Genomic DNA, 20,319 nt, shown 5'->3' with positions numbered 1-20,319 from the left:
CAGGCCAGCTGGCCTTAAAGGGGACGCGGTCCGAGTGGCGGCTCGCCGGTGGCCCCCGCTCCGGCTCCGCCCCGTTTCCCGCACCTCGCCCCTCCCCCCGCTCCGTCCCGCAGCCCCGCGGCCGCGCTGCAGAGTCGGCCTCTTCGAGTCCATACGGGGTTATCCGAGCGGGGTGGGCGGATTGCCCTTTGCAGTCGAGGCAGCATCCCTGTCGTCTGGGACTGGCGGAGGGAGACCCCTCCCTGGAGGGAGCAGAAGACCCACCCTGACCTAGCCCGGCCCAGCCTAGTCCAGCCTGGCCTGAGCACCCCGCCCAGGAGCCGGCTCTGAGGTAGGGCCTTGCTGAGGTCCGGGAGGTAAGGGGGTTACAGTGGATGTCTGTGCGGATTGGGGCGGGGCTGCCTGCACCCATACTCGCCTGTAGGGCTCTGAGAGCCCATGGCTGAGAGGCGGGAGGTCTGGGTGCATCCTGGGCCTTGCTGTGTGACCTTGGGTGACTAGCTACCCCTCTCTGGGCCTCAACCTCCTTCATCAGTTGTATATCGAGGTGGTCCAGCTCCCGCCCTCCTCAGGGCTGAGGGCACCCGCTCCTTAAACCATGAAGCTCTCCAGGTTTTTGTGCAGGGGTCCCAGGCCGGATTGGGCACAGGTGCACTGGTAGAACTGAGGGAGGGGGCACCACTGCTTGGAGTGGGCTTCTGCTATTTCAGTCCCGCCCCGGGCCTGGGACACTTCAACTATCAAGGCCATTGCAGGTTGGAGTCCTGACATGTCAGCTTCCAGAAAGCTGAGAGTGGGAGTGGGGGGGCAGCCCGCAGGGGTTTGTGAGGTGACCCCGCAGGGTGGGTGAGTGTGGCATGCCCCAAGGCAGGAACAGCTGCTCCTACCTTCCTCCCCCATCAATAACAGGGCACAGTAGAACCTTTCCCCTCTCTCTCCCGGAGGCAGTGTGGTGGCCCAGCCTGTCTCCCAGAGTAGGGCGAAGGCACCTTCCCAAGTCTGCCTCGGCTGGAACTTCAGTTAAATACAGGAGATGCTGTCTGGAACCTGACGGGCCAGAGATGGAGAGTGCTTTCTGGGGGGAGGAACAGGGGCGACTCCTCCCTCCCCCGCAGCCCTGGCACCCAGGGGCGTCAGAGGAGGGAGGCTGGGTGGAGGGTCTGAGAGGGGAACAAATGAGTCCACCACGCCTGGGTGCGGGAGCCGTTGCCTGCCCTCTGGGTAAGGTCTTCTCCCCTGCTGATGAGATTCTGTGAGCTTCTGACCTGACCACTAACCAGGATCAGGTTTTTTGTTTTGCTTTGCTTTTTCCAATCATTGCTAGAATGGCCAAGCCCTCTCAGTCCAGCGCAGTGATCTCGGGCTGATGTTTAGATTCTAAGGTTGTGGAGGTGCAAGACCAGGCCTGGGCAGCGGAGGGGGCAGTGACTGGACCCAGGGTTAGGCCGTCTCTGGAAGGTACTTTTCTGGTCACGTCTATGATTTTATCTTATCTTACTGTTACATGTCCCTCATCGTTCACTAGGCACACCTTCTTGACACCTCTGTGCTTGGGCACTCTCCTGACCTGGGCATAGAGATGGGGATTGGGACAGCCCAACCTGGTGGGAGGGATAGTAATGGAATCCACTTATTCTGCAGAAAGTGGAAGAAGCCAAAAGAACAGTGGGGCCAGAGCTCAGAGTCGCACTATAGAGGGATAAGGCCTCCTAGAGGAGGGGCCCAGGAGCTGCCATTGCAGGATGAGTCAGATTGTGGCAGGAGAGAAGAGGGAGAAGCCCTTTGTTACAGAGAGGACTTCAGGAAAAAGCTCACTACCCAAATTCCCATCCCTGCCCCACTCAGCTTAGTGTCACAGCCAAAGACCTGAATGTCAGGCTCAGCAGTTTGGACCTTATCCTGAGGGGGAGCGGGGAAGCCTTGAGAGTCCTAGCAGGCTTTGCAGGAGGGAGCTTATCACTTACGAGGGTCATTTGACCTTGCCTGGTGGGTTGGAGAGACTGGAGGGGTGATAAAGGCTGAGCTGGGGCCCAAAGCTGATGAGGGATCCAAGGCTGGAAGTGGAGCTGAGCCCTGTGTATTTTTTTTTTCTCTCTTCCCCCCTAGTTCCACACTCACACTGAGTCTTTGAGGGTGACAGAGATAAGCTAGGTTCCCTAGTGTGTGAGCAAGCATTCAGCACACAGCAAAGAAACCAAGCGTCATCCTAGAGGGACAAATGAAGGGCTCTAGGCCCTCTGGGGTTGGGATGCTCCTGCGTGCCCTGGACCATGTGGGGTGTCACTGGGACTTCCAAGCGATCTTGCCAGTACAGTGAGGGCTTAAATGCAGGGCTTGGGGAGGAGCAGGGTGCTGGTTGGGAAAGGCCAAGGGGTGGGCAGGTCATCTTCGGTTTGGACTCTGGAAGCTTAGAGAGGTGAAGGAGCCCCCGCCTCCATGGTGGGTGGTACCTGTCTTTCTCCAGGATCTGTGCTGCTATTGGAGGAATAATGGTGGGAGGGATTGAGGAGGTTGTTTAAGAGGCTACTGCACTAGTCCAGGCAAAGAAGTATAGGGGAGCTGATCTTGGGTGGGGCCAGAGCTTAGGGGAGAGTGGAAACACTAACTTGGCAGTGAGGGCAGTGGAGCCAATTCTTTCTGGAAGCAGCCAGGTCAGCCAGCAGTGTATGTCTGTCTCCCTCCCCTGGCTCTGCCCCTTCAGTGCCACTTGGCATGATAATAGACTGACTACCACTCTAGCCCGTGTTGTTTTATACCTTGTCCCAACCCTGTGAGTGGCAGGCCTAGAATGGTCCCCATTTTCTAGTGAGAAGGCTGAGGAGTCAGGCAGGAGCTCCTCCAAGGTCATCAGGCAATTCCAAGTAAAGAAGCTGGGTCTCCTGCTCTCAGTGCAGGCTCTTCTGAGGGAGGAGGGCTGTTGTCCACTGCTGTGCTTGGTGCGGGACAGCTCTCTTTCTCTCTTGGGTCAAAGCCAGTATGGACGGCTGTCACCTCATCTGGGGCCTAGTAGGGTGGGTAATCCAGCCTCTTGTGAGGAATGCTGGTGGCCGGTTAGCTTCTTCCTCCCTGAGGGAGAGTATGCAGGTTCTAATCCTGCCCTGCCAGGGCCATGTTCCTGTCCTTCTGCTCCTCCTCCCACTCCTTGTCCTGTGATGGGGGTCAGGTGAGGTCGAAGCCTCTAAAACCCTTTTACATGAATGCATCCAAGATATTATTGAGTGGGTTTGCTGGTGACCATGGTGATAGCTGACCTAACTGCTTTCGTAGGAGTGGGGGTGGGTAGTAGGGCTCTGTGGTGTGGCCAGGCCGCAAACTGAGCAGGGCTGTAGGGCTGGCCCTGTGGATTGGAGTCCTTCCAGAATGGTGCTGCTGCCTGGGCTCCCAGCTGCCAGGCAGAGCCCACCATTTGTGGTATTAGGTAGATGCACAGGAAACTGCCAGCGTTTGATCGTTCAGTGTCATGTGGTTTAATCTCATGTCATTCATTCCCATTTTTCAAATGAGAAAAGAGGCCCAAGGATGTGCCTTCCTCAAGGTCACACACTGAGTTCGGCCTGGCTGGTAGGACTCCATTTCTACTGATTTTTTTTCCTTCTTCCAGAGCCTTCCCTGGCCCCAGAACTCCCATTTCTGCCTCATGCCCTGGTCCTCCACACAGGATGCCAGAACCTCTCTGATTAGGGTTTCTTCTCAGCTGCCTGAGTCCCATGGTTTCTTGGCACCTTGGCTTGAAAGCCTGTCACATGCACTAGCCTACAGGACAGGGGGAGATGGTCCCAGGGCTCTGGGAGAATGGACAGGGTTATACAGGGAGGTTGCAACTATCTGGTTATAGGCATTGCCTAGGAAATAGAGAACTGGGGGGGAGGTGATTTTTATTTAATTTTATTTATTTATCTATTTTGTGGTGCTGGGGATTGAACTGAGGGTCTTGAGCATGCCAGGTAACCTCACTCTACCCCTGAGCTACATCCCCAAGCCCCCTGGAGACCAGTTGTTAGACACTTTTTTGGCAATATTGGGATTTGAACTCAGAGCCTTACAATTGCTAGGCAGGTACTCTACCTCTTGAGCCACGCCCCCAGCCCCTTAAAGACACTTTTTAAAGGCTCTGAGCTCATGCTTTGCATTGGCATCTTTACACATTATCATCCTCCGCCACCAGATGAAGCTCTTTCAGGGGCTGGGACTTCGCTTCTAAAGCAGTGAGCAGTGAGAACGTCCACGTGCCCAGGAGCATGCTAAGGACTTTATATTTGTCTTCACAGCCCTGCAAAGTGGAAACAGGCCCAGGGAGCAAAAGTCACCTTTTTAGGCACTAGAATGCCTCCTAACTGAGCCTTGTGCAGAGTAAAAAAGCTGAGTCTAACCTACAGTTCCCCTCACATCTTTATTCAGGAGGCCTGGGCGCTGGGCATGTGAATTTTTTTCCCCCAAGATGAAACCAAAAGAAAAAGAAAAAGCAAGCAACCAAAAGATGTATTTCATATAAGAACAAAACACAAGAGTAGAAGTGAAGTGACAGAATGGAAAGAAAGGCTGGGGGTGTGGGTCAGTGGTAGAGTGCTTGCCTAGCATGAACCTAGGAGGAGGTGCTGGGTTCCATCCCCAGCACTGCCAAACTGACAAAATCCCTGCAGTGAGATGCTCAGGGCGCCTGTGCTTTTAACAAGAGCCTAGGTGACTAAGGCAGCCAAGCTAGCATTTGGGAGCCACGGATCTGTGCCATGGCTTCCCCCTCCAACCACCGTGAACTCTTAAGAGGCTCTGTTCTGCATGGGAGACGCCAGCCATTGAGAAGTAAGCCTTGTCCCTGGTTCCTATCCCAAGGATCCCACCACCTGGCGAGACACAGCTGCTTCAACAAAGGGGCTGTGTGGGACTGGTGCTTTGGTCACAGCCAAGAACTAGGACAGAGAAGGGAGCATCTCTACAAGGCCTGGCACGTAATATATATATATTTTTCTTTTTCTTTTTTTCAGTGCTAGGAAGTGAACCCAGGGCCTGGCTCATACTGGGCAAGCGCTCCTCCACTTGAGTCACACTTCCTGGTATCTGGTTCTGGAAGTTTTCTAGCCCATATCCAGGAAATCGCTGGCTTGACTTCTCACCAGCTAAAGGTGTGAAGCTGAAGTAGTTTTCACTGAGCCAGTAAGTTTAAGCTGAGCCTCCTATCAAGTCCTGCATAGAGCAGGATTATACAGAGAAGCAAAGTAGCCCTGCCTTCTTGGAGCTGAGTGTGGGGTATGAAGAGAGCAAGCTGTACCTGTGAAAACCAGCAGGAGAATCAGGAGTCAGCGTGGGGCAAGGGCTTCCAGGAAAACAGCCCAGGTGGGAGATGCTAATGGCTCAGAGGAGTGAGGTCGACTTAACTCTGTACTCTGCGTCTGACCCCAATCAAGTAATCGTAAGTGCTATAAAGGACAGGGACAGAATGTTCTGATTTTTCAGCTGAGAGCTCTGACTCAGGCGGGGGGTTTAGGCAAGGTTTCCTTGAAGAAGTTTCAGCTGAGGTCTGAAGTGCTGGCCAAGCCAGGAGGGGAGGGAGGATCGTGCACAAAGGTCCAGTGGCAGAAGAACCACAGCGAGCGGAGAGCATGGGTTGGTGTGGGCTGACGCTGGAGAAGCAGGCGTTGCCCTGGGCCTACAGGACTGTGGAGCCGGGTAGCATGGAGGTGCTGGGCTTCAGTGGAGGGCATGGGGCCTCGTCCTTCCCCAGCACTAAGTGGTGGCTGCTGTAATATGGAGGAACAGGCTACAGGTGGTTTTAGGAATCTGGAGTAGGGGAGGGATGGGTTTATGCCCTGGGACAGGTGTTTTGGATAGGCTTTTAGGAAGAGAGGCATTAGCCTGGTGTGAATGTGGTGGTGGAGGTAGGCAAAAGGCACAGCACCTACAAAAAGTGAAGTCTTGCAAAGGCGTATGCAGTTTGGGGAAGGGCAAGACGTTGAGTGGGGACAGAATAAACGGCGAGGGATCATGGGGAGCCCCTTCCGCTGGCTTGTGAGGAGGTGATCTGGAGAAGACTCCTCCAATAAGCTCATGGATGCCCCTCCTGCCCCAGGGTTAGCTGAGGTTCCCAGGGAGGCTTGTGGAGAAAGGGGCAAAGGGATCAAGGTGGATTGAGGGCACTCAACTGCCAGAGGTGCGACTCTGGGTTTTATTGCGTACCACATGCGTGGCTTACTTCTCTGTTCCTCCCAGCGAGGTAGGTCCCCTAACTCCATTGCAAAGATGAGCCAAAACGAGGCCCAGAAGGGTCGAATTGCTTGCCCCAAATCTCAGTACTCAGGGGATCCCACCGGGAACTGGACTCCGGCGCTCGAGCCCCACAGCTGACCTCGCTTCCTGTCCCCCGCAGCGTGGCCGTCATGGACAAGATCCTGGAGGCTGTGGTGACCTCGTCGTACCCTGCGAGCGTGAAGCAAGGGCTGGTGCGGCGGGTGCTGGAGGCGGCGCGGCAGCCTCTGGAGCGCGAACAGTGCCTGGCGCTGCTGGCTCTGGGCGCGCGCCTGTACGTGGGGGGCGCGGAAGAGCTGCCGCGCCGCGTGGGCTGCCAGCTGCTGCACGTGGCCGGCCGCCACCACCCGGACGTGTTCGCCGAGTTCTTCAGCGCGCGTCGCGTGCTGCGCCTTCTGCAGGGGGGCGCCGGGCCGCCCGGGGCGCGCGCGCTGGCCTGCGTGCAGCTGGGGCTGCAGCTGCTGCCCGACGGGCCCGCGGCCGACGAGGTGTTCGCGCTGCTGCGGCGCGAGGTGCTGCGCGCCGTGTGCGAGCGCCCCGGGCCCGCCGTCTGCGCGCAGGTGGCCCGGCTGCTGGCGCGCCACCCGCGCTGCGTGCCCGACGGCCCGCACCGCCTGCTCTTCTGCCAGCAGCTGGTGCGCTGCCTCGGCCGCTTCCGCTGCCCCGCCGAGGGCGAGGAGGGCGCCGTGGAGTTCCTGGAGCAGGCCCAGCAGGTGAGCGGGCTCCTGGCGCAGCTGTGGCGCGCCCAGCCCGCCGCCATCCTGCCCTGTCTCAAGGAGCTGTTTGCGGTCATTTCTTGCACAGGTGTGTGTGCGTGGGGGCTGCGGCGGGAGACGGGCTCGCTGAGGTCCAGGATGGGCCCCTGGGCAGGGGTCTTCATTTAATTGGCGAAGCTGCCTTGAGCGCCTGTGGTGGGTTCTGCCCCATAATGGGTGCTGGACAAGCAGGGAGCACACCGCCTGGTATGGGAGAGGAGGGATGTCGATCAACCTGGCAAGAGGGAGGACCAGAGGGCCAAACAGGTCAATAGGATGGTGGGTCAGCATGGTCTTTTGGTCATGAGCTTGATGGCGGTCTCTTGTCGCGCTGGGGATTGAGCCCAGGGCCTCGGCATGCTGCTTGATCCCAGCCCCCCAGTCCTTTTGTGTATATTTTGTTTTTGAGATAGGGTCTATGCCACCAACTTTGCCCCAGCTGGCCTCCTGCCTCCCGCTCTGGAGTAGCCGGTATTAGAGGCCTGCACCACCACACCCCTGTAGCCACGTTGAGCCAGATTTTGAGAGATGGGTAGCACCTGGCAGCAGGCTGTAAAACCTTTATTGAACATGCATTTGTTAACTGTGAGCCATAGATTTTGTTGACAGCGGTGGAACTTGGATTCTAGCGTGAATGAGTGAGATCTCTGCCTTCTCTGATTGTAGGAGAGGAAAGGAAGGGAACTCACCTGGCAGGAAGAAGAGCCAAGGCCATGTGTACAAGGACCTGGGCCCTTATACAGTTGGACAACCAAGCTTGATTGCTAAATGTGCCTTCTAACTTCTAGACTTTTGTCTCCGTTGTTGTGTCCCTTCCTCCCCAGTCCACACACCCCTCCTCCTACCTTTTCTGGCCAGCTCCAGTATAGTCCCTTCTAAAGGGTTTGGGGTTTAGTCCTTTGTTTCAGTGAAGGTTTGAGTAAGCAAGTTAACTGGACTCAGAGGCTGTGAAGCTATTGAGGGAGAGTAGGGGGCCCAGACTCGCTCTTTGCAGAGGCCCAGCCTAATTCTTGGGCAGCATGAGGGCTTGGAGAGCTCAGCCTAGGCCCTTGTTCCAGAGGAGGAGCCACCGTCCAGTGCCCTGGCCAGCGTGGTTCAGCACCTCCCATTGGAGCTCATGGATGGCGTTGTCCGGAACCTAAGCAATGATGACAGTGTGACGGACTCCCAGATGCTGACTGCCATCAGCAGGTGAGTGCTGAGGGCCCATCCCTTCCTTGTCTTTTCCTGGGAGCACCTTCCACTGGGTGGGGGTGTGTGCTAGATGTAGGTCAGAGGCCAGCCCTCACACTTGTTGACTGTTCATTCTCAAGTTCTCTGTGCATGGGCTTGGACTGGACGTGGAGAACACAGCCCCGCCCTAGTGAATGCTAGGTCCCACTCTGTGACTCTGAAAGTTCTAGTGTCCTCTTCCCTCTATAAAAGTGGAGGTGGGTGGTGGTGTGAGAGGTGAAAGGTCCTTTATATTGTACCTCCTGAGTCTGGAAAATACCATAAGCAGGGTTTGGGTGCTTTTCAGCTCAACAGAGCCTGTGTACATCCCAATATGTCATCATACCTGCACTCTAGCCTAACCAGCCTGTCTTGTGACCCCAGAATATGCTGCCTGCCCTCTTCCCTGCAGGCCTTGGCCTTTGCAGACCCCACCCACCGGGCATGCCTCCCTCTGCCATCCTCCCATCCCCATGTCCTGGTACCCTCTGTCTCTGGGGGCTTGCCTAGATTTCTTGTGTTTAGTGGACACAAGAGGTAAGGTGCCCAGGGTCAGATCCTCTCTCTGCCACTTCTTGCCTGTGGGATTTTGCACAAGTTATTCAACCTTTCAGCTTCTTCAACCGTAAAGTGGCGTGTCATTGAGCCACCATGTAGGGTTGGGAGGATTCAGATAAAATGAGATAAACCATGAGAAATGCCTAGAACTGCCACAGGGACTACTGTTACCAAAATTGTCATTACTTTGCTCTTGTAGCTACCTCCCTTCCCCTTTATAGCAGTCTGCTGAGTGTGCAATGACGGCAGTGGTGCTTTCCTGCGCACCCACCACGTGTCACCTTTATGCCTGACCCAGCACACGGGCATCATGTTGTGGGGGTCAGCTGGGTTAATCTGTGTAAAGCGGGTAGAGCAGAGCCTGGTGCAGGCAGATACGGCATGGTTGGCTCTTGTTACCTCTTTTTTAATCATGACCACCCTGCGAGGGAGGCATGGTCTCCACTTTACAGAGGAAGAATTGAGACTCAGAGCAAAAGTGACTTGCTCTGGGTCACACAGGCAGGGCTGGCTGGAACCCAAGGGTGGTGTTGCTGTTCCCGTCAGAGGCCCGAAGCCCCATCTGCCATTGGAGCAGGGCGAGCCTGGAGGCTAAGAGGGCCTGGCTGCCTTCCTGGCTTCCCTTCTCTGCCAGGTGTCTGTGCTGGGCTTGCTTGCATTTTCCAGAAGTGTCTTGTTCATCCCAGAGACTCAGGGTTGCCCTGTGTAGGTGTGAGTCAATATAGGGTAGCAGGGCTTAATGGCCACTCCCTGTGCTGCCCTCCCCTGTCCCTGTGTCACTGTCACTCCTCTCACCAGGATGATGGACTGGGTGTCTTGGCCCCTGGGGAAGAACATTGACAAGTGGATTGTTGCCCTGCTGAAAGGCCTGGCCGCCGTTAGGAAGTTCAGCATCTTGATTGAGGTCTCACTCGCCAAAATCGAGAAGGTTGGTGGCTCCTGTCCTGCCCGCGCTTGCTGCCTTTCCTGCTGGTGTGACCTCGGCTAATTCACTGCCTCTCCCTGGGCCTCCGATTCCCCACCTTCATTCCAGTAAGTGTATCTGTCACTGTCAGTCTGTCCATCCATCAGATAGGACTGTCAGTCACCCAGCTCTGTGTCACCTCGGTGTTCTTGCTCCCACATGAGTCTGCTACTTCAAGTGTGTGTCAGACTTGTCCGCTGCGGTGGCAGTCAACCTCAGGCAGCCCAGGTCTGGAGGGTTCCTGACCAGGGAGTCTCTTCTAGGTCTTCTCCAAGCTGCTGTACCCCATCGTCCGTGGAGCTGCCTTGTCTGTCCTTAAGTACATGCTCCTGACCTTCCAGCACTCGCACGAAGCCTTCCACCTGGTAAGGGCCCTCCCTGCCCAAGACAGGCAGCCCTGTGTTCCTGCTGGCCTGGGAGATCTGCCCTGCTTCTTTGCTGGTGGTTGGGGTTGGGGCCTGAAGCCTGAGAACCCTGGATGTTAGTACAGGAGGAGGCCTGAGAATTTGTGTGGCCTCTCCCCAGACACACAATAGGGTGACAGATCTTATACTGATGACGGCTAATGTTCCTTGGGACAAGGGGTGTGTCAGGCACAGTACCCCAAAGGAGAGGGAAAGAGATGTGCTTTGGACTCAGGTGGGCCTGGCTCAGAACCAGCCTGTCCTATACCCACTGTAAAATCCCGGCAATTACACAGCTTCTGTGGGGAGGGGGTGTAGCTTGGTGGTAGAGCTTGCCTGGCCTGCGTGGGGCTCTGGGGTCTGTCCCCAGCACTGTCAGGAGACCGGAAATGATGTAACTGCTCCAACTTTAGCTTCTTCCTCTCTGGCAGGAGGGTGACTACAGCTGTGTAAGGCCATGGTGAGGATGCTGTACTTGACACAATGTCACTTGTCCCTAGGGTTGTGTACATGCTGTCAGGGCCCACCCAGCTGGCTGTGTTGTGGCCCCAGCGTCACCCCTGCTGGGCAGATTAGCTCTGGTCTCTCAGGCCTTGGGGCTCTGAGAAAGGTGACCTGGCCAAGGCTGAACAGCTGGATTCAGGCTCCGGCCTCCCCAGGGTTGTGAGGAGGGATTATTAATTATGCTTTGCGATGAAGAAACCGAGGCGGGAGTCTTAGGTGCTATCTTGCCAGAGAAATGACCTGTAGAGCTCAGCCCACCTGGGTGAGGGGACAGTAGCCAGCAGGCAGACTTTGCTGCCTCAGAGTACTCTGGTGTTTCCAGCAGTGACCCAGCCCCTTGTCTCTTACCTCCCAAACCCCCACAGCTCCTCCCTCACATCCCCCCCATGGTGACCTCTCTGGTCAAGGAGGACTCGAACTCGGGGACCAGCTGCCTGGAGCAGCTGGCAGAGCTGGTCCACTGCATGGTGTTCCGGTTTCCCGGCTTCCCAGACCTATATGAGCCTGTCATGGAGGCCATCAAGGTGAGTGACCATCCCCTAATTGTTCCTCACCCTGGCAAAGGTGGCAGTTTGGGCCTTCCTCGAGGCTATACCATAGTGTGGTGGCAGCCTCCCTGTGTTTGGCCCATGGTTGTCTCCTGTGGCCTCCCCAGGGCCATTGTGTACATCAGGCTACTGCTCTTCTCCAGATGGCTTACCCTTCTCATGACTGTTCTGAGCCTTTTGTACATGCTGGTCTCTTTCACTGTGGTCCTTTTCTCATTCTGCTCCACAGTGCCGCTTACCCTTCATCTCTGTTCATGTTGTTTCCTGCAGGAAGCCTTCCCTGCTAACTCTCAGTACCTCTCCATGTTGGATCAGCACCTCCTGGGCTTGAATAGCCCTGGCACATTCTGTCATATGTTGTCACTCGCTGTGAGCACTGTAGAGCAGGGATGACTTTGTTATTCATAGGACTGTGCTGATGTCCTGCTCTGTGCTAGGCCAAGGCTTGGGGAGTGGTGACACAGGGATGAAGCAAACCAAACTTCCTCCATAGAGTAGATTGCAGGATGACAATCTACTGCCTGTGAGACAGTAGACAGACAGACCTGCCTGTGAGAAAGTCTGATCTACAGGTCAGCGTGGTGGCTCACGCCTGCAATCCCAGCTTCTTTGGAGGTGGAGGCAGGAAGATTGTGAATTCAAGGCTAGCCCAGGCAAAGCTAGTGAGATCCTATCTCAAAAACAAAACACTAGGCTTATTCCAGCAGATCTGGGCTCACAAATGTCCCACCGAGGAGTCTGATGGCAGAGGAGGGGCTTACCCAGAGCAGTCTGACATGGGCACAGAGTTTCTGTACAACCTCATTTTATCTCAAAGACCTGAGAATTGTATCCTTCCGAATTATACTGTTTGTCTCAATGTAAATATAACTTTCTCCCTTGAGTATTGGAGACTACGTGCCAGGAGGGTGCACTGCAATGGCCGCGTGGCTTTGAAAAACCCTTTGGTATGAGCCGATTTGCGAGGCAAGGCAGCATGCTATAGTATTGTTTAAAAAGTTCTTCCTCATGTATTGTGTGTGTACATTCTTGTATACACGGCCCTTTGTAAGTACATTCTGGAAAGTTCTCTTAGATATATTAATTTGTGGCAATTTCTTGGGAGCTGTGGTCCTTGCTCAGGGAGCCATCATACATAGTAAATTCCAGGGGCCTTTAGGAGTTTGAGAGTTACTTGGAAGTTTGTTTTATTTTTCTAGGAGTATAAAGTCACCTTCTTTGAGAAAAATGGTATTTGATGTTTTCTCTCACGTGAACATTTTTGCATCTTCTCCATGTGTGCATCTGTGTGTGGGGTTCTAATCTGATGGGAAAAAAAAGATACCGAGTCTGTGTGTACTCCTCTCTGGCATCTTTTTTTTTTTAATTATTTTTAAATTTTTGGCAGCACTGGGGTTCGAACTCAGGGTAGGTGCTCTTACCGCTTGAGCCACTCCACCCCCGGATTTGTTTTTAAATCATCTGTGAGAGGTGACTGATCCAATAACTTATCTGCTAAGTGATGCTGTGAAGCTGAGTGAGCAAAAGTGTTAAACCGCAGCCTGAGCAGGACCTTGCGCCATAGCCAGGACGTGCAGTGGGGAGAGAGGAGTTTGGGTGCCGAGCTAGTGAGAAGCTCTGGCGTCTTGGACAGATCAGGAGTGTTGTGCTCGGGCTGGAAATGTGACATAGGCTGGAGGATCCGTCAGGAGTGTGGCCTAAGGCTGTTAAGTCACCCTGCACTGTGCATCCGCGCTTTTCTTTACGCTATGTTATTAGAACCTGTGCCTGGTGATCTTCAGGTGCAGCTGTTCAATGTGACAGAGGGTAATGAGTGGGAAAGTGTGCTAATCCCTGAGCCTGTCACCACAGGCCCATAGTTCAGTCCCCTAGGTCCTCCCAACTGCCCTGACTGGAGGATCAGGTGTTGGGGTAACTGAGTCTCCCAAAAGTCGGCTCTGCAAATCTGAAAGGAGGAGGAGAGGTGGGAGCAGCACTGTGCACAAGCCCCGAGAAAGTGTAAAATGCCCAGCGGGGGTCAGGTCAGGCATCCTCTCCTAACAGCTGAGGAAACTGAGGCCCAGGGAGGTCGACAGACTGAGGCAAGAGGCTTAATGAACAGGGCTCGACTGAGGACGGGAGTTTGGACTGGAGCTGACATCTCCATAGCCCTGACCTGGCTGATGGCCAGCGTTGTTGGTGCTGAGAGTCTGTCATCCTCTGGGCTCTGCTAAGAACACACATTCTCTACTTCCTGCTTTGTGTGACCCTGGACAGTTTTTTTTCCTCTGTAAATCCTAGTTTTTTTTTTTATCTCTGAGGTGGGGATTATGTCATCCGAAAGATCATGTAGAAGGCCCTCCTGTCAAAATGAGCCCTGGGAGTGAGTTGTGAGCAGGGCTGTCCACATACCTCTCTAGACACCTCTGAGTGTGTGTTTGGGGCAGGGTGGAGGGTGCGCTAGTCCTGGAAGACTTCCCAGAGGAGGTGATACTTTTGGAACTGATCTGGTGTCCATTGTCCTACCTTTTGTTTCCTCTTCAGGATCTTCACGTTCCCAATGAGGACCGCATCAAGCAGCTGCTGGGGCAGGACGCCTGGACCTCACAGAAGAGTGAGCTAGCTGGCTTCTATCCCCGGCTCATGGCCAAGTCAGACACGGGCAAGATCGGTTTAATCAACCTAGGCAACACGTGCTACGTGAACAGCATCCTTCAGGCCTTGTTCATGGCTTCCGAGTAGGTGCTGTTTGTGCTTTATTTTGGAAGCAGTCTCCCTAATTAGCTCAGGCTGGCCTCCCCAGTGCTGAGATTGCAGGCATGCACCACTATGCCTGAGTTCTCTCTTTTTTTTAAATGAAACAGTATTATCTATGACTACCTCTGCACTTTGTGACTTGCTTAAAAATCAGAGTTTCAGCTTTGGTTCTGGCTTACAGGTCAGCTTTTTCTCTCTGAGTGTCAGATTCAGTAGGAAGAACGTGGAACTGATCACTAAGACTTCCTAGGCTGCTGCTGCTGCTGCTGCTGCTACTTATTCCTCTCAAACTGCCTGGTGAACGACTAGGTGGTTTTGTTTGTTTTTCTTTTTTGGGTGGTACTGGGATTTGAATTCAGGGCCTCACGATTGTTAGGCAGGTATTCTACCACTTGAGCCACGCCCCTCCAGCCCAGTTTTTGGTGTTTGGACTATTTTGTAAAAACACGATAAATGACTTTCTAGAAAAATGATCATGTGTTTACATGGTCATGGTGGTGTTCAAATATGCCATAAGTTCTAGGTGCTCACTTATTTTTTGTCCTTACCTGGCTGGAGACCAGCTGGGTGGGTCCCCGTTTTGAGTGGTGCTGCGTGTGGAGAAATGTGTGACTGACCTGCCCAGGGCCGCCTGTGCGAACGGGAGCTGAGGTCAGAGGTTGGCATGCTTGCAGGGACAGTGGTGCCAAAGGGCTCCTCCGTCTCCGTAGGGTCAGACCCATCACAGCAGGCCGGTCTGCCCTGCAGTGCCCTCCTCTTGGAGCACGTTCCTCACCTTGACCCTTCCTCCCTTATCTGAGGGCAGGGACTGCGGGGTGGTTGGAAGGCTGAGGCTGGGGCAAGTCCTGCGGTGGATGGGTCTGAATGGCATTTGCCAGGAAGCAGTGAGCAGGGCTGTGAGTGGCTGGGATGATTTGGCATGGATTCTGTGGCGTGCTGGAGTCTCAACCTTGGGACATTTGGATCCTGGTGTCATGGGGTGTCAGAGCCCGGACTACCGGGGTCACCTTGCTGTCCCCTATATTGTCATAGCAACGCCATTGCGGTGTTCTTGACCTCAGACACTTCACGCCAAGTTGCTCACTGTCTCCTCCTCCAAGGCCTCTGGTCTCAACTTTAACTAGAAGTGCCAGTGGCTCTGCTTGCCTGGTGGGGGGAGTCGAGGCTCCCTGGATCTCCGCTGACCCTGGGCACTCTGCTTTGTTTCGAAGCTTTCGACACTGTGTGCTCCGGCTGACTGAGAACAACTCCCAGCCCCTGATGACCAAGCTGCAGTGGCTCTTTGCCTTCCTGGAGCACAGCCAGGTGCGTGCAGGGGGCGAGGCAGTGCCACCAAGCTGCGCTGATACCTTCTATCTCCGGGACCTGCCTGCCACCAGCTGGAAGCTTCCGCTCTGCAGAGTGAGCTGCAGTCCGGGCTGGCACAGGTTCATGGCCAGAGCCCCTGGGCCAGTTCAGTGCCCTAGCAGATGGGCAGGTGCCTCCCAGAGCCCTTCCCTGGCCATGCTGCTTTACCTCGCCTTGGCGATTCAGTCACCCCACTCATCCACTGCTGCTTTTGAGCACTCATGTCGCCAGGCACCCCAAGAGCTGTCGAGGGTGCAGAGGTGAAATACTGTCTCTTCTCTTGTGGACCCTAAAGCCTGGGCCAGGGATTCTGCAGAGCCCTGTGTTGGGGGGAGGGGATGGATGAGTTGAGTGAGTCCAGGGGGAAGATGGGCCTTCAGAGAACAAAAAAAAAAAACAGTGGCACATTGGTGATGGAGGAGGGGGCATTGGAAGATGTCATGGAAGAGGGTTACTGCCATGGGGAGAGACGGGTGTTTTAGGCAGGTAGAAATGCAGGGAGGGAAGAGCAGATTCACCACCAGGAGCCTGACTGGGGATGGCTTGGGTCAGGGCCAGTTAGGAAGGAGAAGGACTCAGGTGAGGAGGTTGGGGTGTTTGGGGCACAGCCATAGGTAGACCCTCACACCTAGCATGCTGGTGACAGAGCCTGAGGGCTTCTGGCTCCTGACCCCACCTTTCACCTTCCTTCTCCTAGAGGCCTGCCATCTCCCCAGAGAACTTCCTTTCTGCATCCTGGACGCCCTGGTTCAGCCCCGGCACCCAGCAGGACTGTTCAGAGTATTTGAAGTACCTGCTGGATAGGTAAAGGAGCATAGGGAGAGAGCCCTGTGTCCCAGCTGGGTCACATTCTGGAAGGCAGGGGCGGGTGTGCACCACAGGTGCGGGCTGGGCTGAGCATGAGGGTGTCTGGAGATGCTGAGCTGCAGGGGAGTCCTGGGAAGGGGGTCCGTGTGTGCATGCTGTGTTGTGCTTGTCTGCGTGTAGGAATCCTCATTGCTGGCCCTGGGGCACGACTCCCAGATGGGTCTCTGTGCAGCGTGTGCAGCCTGCGTGCAGGGGAGTCTGTAGCCGGGTGTGTAAGGTGGGTGCACTGGGAGTGGCCGAGCATGTGTGAATGCAGACCCAGTGCTCCCTGCTCGCTGCAGGCTGCATGAAGAGGAGAAAACAGGGACGAGAATCTGCCAGAAACTGAAGCAGTCCAGCTTGCCCTCCCCGCCCGAGGAGCCCTCCAGCCCCAGTTCAACGTCTGTGGAGAAAATGTTCGGAGGCAAGATCGTGACTCGGATATGCTGTCTCCACTGCCTCAATGTCTCCTCCCGCGAGGAGGCCTTCACGGACCTTTCTCTGGCCTTCCCTCCCCCTGAGCGCTGTCGCCGTCGCCGCCTGGGCTCCGTGCTGCTCCCTGCAGAGGATGTCAGAGCCCGGGAGCTCCCACTGGCTCAGGGGGCCAGCAGGGCTCCTCGAAGGCAGAGGAAACAGTGCATCACAGGGGACGCTCCCCCCACCATGCTGGACATTGAGGGCCAGGGCTCCATCACAGCTGGGGGGCAGAGTGGGCTGGAGGAGAAGGAGGAGGAGGAGGAGGAGGCCGGGAAGGAGGAGGCAGAGAAGGAGGAAGAAGTGGGAAAGGAAAGGGAGGAGGAGAGGACACAGGAAAAGGAGGAAGAGGAGAAAGAGAAGGAAGGGAAGGAGAAGGAAGAAGAGAAGGAAGAGGAAGAGGAGAAGGAGGCCGAGAATGACAAGAAGGAGGAGGGCACACAGGGACTAGGGACCCCCAGGGATGCTGCCACCCCCTCCAGGGAGCAGGTGTGTGGCCCCGAGGGCTCCCGCTCCGTCCTGGACCTGGTCAACTATTTCCTGTCCCCCGAGAGGCTGACGGCAGAGAACCGCTACTACTGCGAGCCGTGCGCCTCCCTGCAGGACGCCGAGAAGGTGGTGGAGCTGAGCCAGGGCCCGCGCTACCTCATCCTCACGCTGCTGCGTTTCTCCTTCGACCTGCGCACCATGCGGCGCCGCAAGATCCTGGACGACGTCACCATCCCCCTCCTGCTCCGCCTGCCCCTGGCTGGAGGCCGCGGCCAGGCCTACGACCTCTGTAGCGTCGTGGTGCACTCCGGCGTGTCCTCCGAGAGTGGCCACTACTACTGCTATGCGCGCGAGGGCGCCGCCCGCCCAGCCCCTGCTCCAGGAGCCACCAGCAGGCCCGAGCCCGAGAGCCAGTGGTACCTGTTCAATGACACCCGGGTGTCCTTCTCCTCCTTTGAGTCTGTCAGCAATGTCACCTCCTTCTTCCCCAAAGACACAGCCTATGTGCTTTTCTACCGCCAGCGGCCTGGGGAGGGGCCTGAGGCTGAGCCAGGCTCTCCCAGAGGCCGAGCAGAGCCTGCTCTGCACAAGGACCTGATGGAGGCCATTTCCAAAGACAATGTCCTCTACCTGCAGGTGAGCAGGGTGCTGGCCCCTGGCGACACTCCTGGGCGGAGGGTCCTGTCCCAGCACAGCCGTGGGCTTAGATCAGTTGTCTCTTCTGTGTCTCTTAAAAATCCATCTGTCTGCTCACACACCACTCAGTACTGGGAACACGTCGGAAGCGACAGACATAACCCTAACGTCAGAGGTTCCAGCATTAACCAGCTGGTTCCACGGTGGTTTTTTTCTTTTTTGGGTGGGTACTGGGTTTTGAACTCAGGACTTCACACTTGCTAAGCAGGCGCTCTGCCACTTGAGCTGCTCTGCCAGCCCACAATGGTTAAGGATGTTGGAGAAGCAGGCTGCGTTCTATGAGGGTGAGTAAAGGAGGCAGTGGGGGCTCCCAGAGGGGCCACCTACCTCGGTGACCTGCCTGTCATTGCTTGGCTCCCCTGTCAGTCAGGAGCGGCACCAAAATATTTAGCAACTGACAGGGCTTTGGCCAGTGATGGGTCCCAGCTATGGACACCTGGAGCCTGTGGAGTTGGTGTTTGTTGGGGACCCCGGGCCTGCTGCAGCATTTCTGTCAGCCTGTGCCGGAGAGGCAGGACTGTGGTAGGGAGTCTTCATGAGGCCAGACTCAGTTTGGCAGGAGGAAGAGCTTGCTTATAGGCACAGGCTGGTCCTTTTGCCTGGAGAGGAATGAGCCAAGACAGCCACAGCCAGGAAATCCATGGAGAGGTCCCCTCAAGGTCCCACTTCCTCATCAGTCCCTACTCAGCTAGTCTGTGAATGACTCCTTTTCCTCCAAGGGATTGGAGTTTTCATTGAACAGGAGGAGAGGGGAAAAAAAAAGTTGAAGCCCAGTGTTTACAGGTAGATGGTGGCTCTGCCTACCTCCTGTGCCCCTCAGCTAGGCCCTGTCCCCCCCCCCCCCCAAGGATAGAAGCTGTGCTTCCTCTGTGGCCTGGTCTTGGGCATCCAGAGATGCTGGGAAGTGTGCCTGGTAGCACTGGGGGAGGGAGTGAAGGGAAGATTCTGGCTTCTGGGGTCTGAATTCTAAGCCTCCTCCCTTGCCTCTGTGTTCCCAGGAGCAGGAGAAGGAAGCCAGGAGCAGGGCAGCCTATATCTCTGCCCTCCCCACCTCTCCATACTGGGGGAGGGGCTTCGATGAAGACAAGGATGAGGATGAAGGATCTCCAGGGGGCTGCAACCCTGCAGGTGGCAATGGTGGTGACTTCCACAGACTGGTCTTCTAACGGGAACCCTCCCTCAGCTTGCTCCCAACCTGTAGGGGCACTATGACCAACCTCACGGGGCCTTGACCCCTTTCTTCTGGGAGCCAGGTGGGGGCTGGGATCCAGGCAGAGCCCCTCTGCCAAGTAGGGCCCAGGTGGGCTGTGGAGGTAGGCCCAGAGTGAAGTAGGCCCTTCCAATGGTGAGAAAGATGGAGAGGGAGCATCTGGGACTTTGGTCTGAAGGGCACATAGAAGCCCAGATGTGGAGGTAAGACCCAAACCCCTTAGGTCGGGCCTCAGGTTCTGGTACTGGGATCAGTCCCACTAAGGTTTTACACCCAAGTGTCCTGGCTAACTTGGAGCAGCTTGGCTGGACACACTCTGGACTTTGCCTCCCTGTACTTCCCGCAGGCCCCGTCCTAGAGAGCCGAGCGTCTGCTCAGCGTCTTGTGTCCAGTAGCACTTCCTTCCAGCTCCCTTCACACAGCTCTTGCTTGATAGGAGAAAAAAAGCACAGCGGGTCCAAGCCCTTGCCCCAAGAAAGGGACTATGTGTTACCTCTGCCTGGTTTCAGAGGTAAGGTATATGGGTGCCTTTTGGAGGTGTCTGAAACCCATTGTAAGTTTTTGAGGCATATAGGTGAGAGGCATAGTGGCGTAGGATCAGAGATGAAGACTCTCACTTGTCCCCTCCTCTACACTAAGCAATGCTACAGAGCGGGGAGGAGATCCCCTCGCCCCCTTCCCCCTCCCCAGCCTGCCTCAGTGCCTGAGATACCATCATTTGCATCCCCTTCTGGTTAAGGTCAAGGGTTCTTATTTTACTGCAAAGATGTTTGTCAGGAAGCCATCGTCTATTCCGAGGAAGCTGGCTGGTTCGGCTCCTCTGATCAGTTGGTCATGGGAGGGCTGGGTGAGGGTGGACTGAGTAGCACAGATGACCTCATTGTGCCCTAAACTGCTGTAGTCCCTTCTCAGTGGAGAAGAAGAAACCTATGTTCTTAAACAGGAATAAAACTAGGTTCTCTGAAGCCTGTGAAGGATGCGTCGTTCTTGGCTTGGGCTGTCTTGTCTGCTGTATGCTTGGTTTTCTCACTGGGCCCGGGCAGTGTGATTGTGACTGACTGGGCTCTTGGTAAGGTGAGGATATGCTCCTGTCCCTGGGAGTTTGTGAGATACAGCATGGAGGTAGGAGGGCAGGGTGGGGTGAGAACAAGATGAGGTGCTCAGTGAATGCATGGAGGGAACTGGCCTACCACGTGGGCTGGGAGCTGCAATAGTTGGACAGTCCTCAGACCCCCAGGAACGTCTGCTCACACCATTCCTCCTTCCCTCCCGAGAAGTGGCAGGAGGGGAGCCAGGGGCCTGTTCTTGGCTGGATGTGGGCATGGCTGGGGCAAGC

General features: G+C 55.6%; 1 protein-coding gene across 3 annotated transcripts; it reads left to right on the top strand.

Annotated features, from left to right (window-relative positions):
- The first annotated feature begins 64 nt into the window (after positions 1–64).
- Usp35 (ubiquitin specific peptidase 35) lies at positions 65–19,947 on the top strand. Of its 3 annotated transcripts, none has more exons than XM_020159825.2 (11): positions 65–331; positions 6,362–7,044; positions 8,054–8,186; positions 9,564–9,693; positions 9,993–10,094; positions 11,003–11,161; positions 13,709–13,902; positions 15,133–15,226; positions 15,966–16,072; positions 16,417–17,713; positions 18,772–19,947. In XM_020159825.2, exons 2-11 carry the CDS (start codon positions 6,372–6,374, stop codon positions 18,937–18,939), a joined length of 3,057 nt encoding a protein of 1,018 aa, XP_020015414.2. In that variant the 5' UTR covers positions 65–331; positions 6,362–6,371; the 3' UTR covers positions 18,940–19,947. The 3 variants fall into 3 exon arrangements, with proteins under 3 accessions (XP_020015414.2, XP_073938273.1, XP_073938282.1); XM_074082172.1 differs by having other exon boundaries at positions 65–356; XM_074082181.1 differs by lacking the exon at positions 65–331 and adding an exon at positions 5,046–5,761.
- The last annotated feature ends 372 nt before the right edge of the window (positions 19,948–20,319 follow it).

Source organism: Castor canadensis, chromosome 1 (assembly GCF_047511655.1).
Source record: "Castor canadensis chromosome 1, mCasCan1.hap1v2, whole genome shotgun sequence".
NCBI lineage: Eukaryota > Metazoa > Chordata > Mammalia > Rodentia > Castoridae > Castor > Castor canadensis.
This window is presented reverse-complemented; position numbering and strand designations above follow the sequence as displayed.

Coding starts and splice junctions, on each gene's coding strand:
- Usp35 (XM_020159825.2), top strand. CDS start 6,372: ATGGACAAGATCCTGGAGGCTGTGGTGACCTCGTCGTACCCTGCGAGC. Junction 9,694..9,992: donor CACTCGCCAAAATCGAGAAG/GTTGGTGGCTCC, acceptor AGTCTCTTCTAG/GTCTTCTCCAAGCTGCTGTA. Junction 11,162..13,708: donor CTGTCATGGAGGCCATCAAG/GTGAGTGACCAT, acceptor TTTCCTCTTCAG/GATCTTCACGTTCCCAATGA.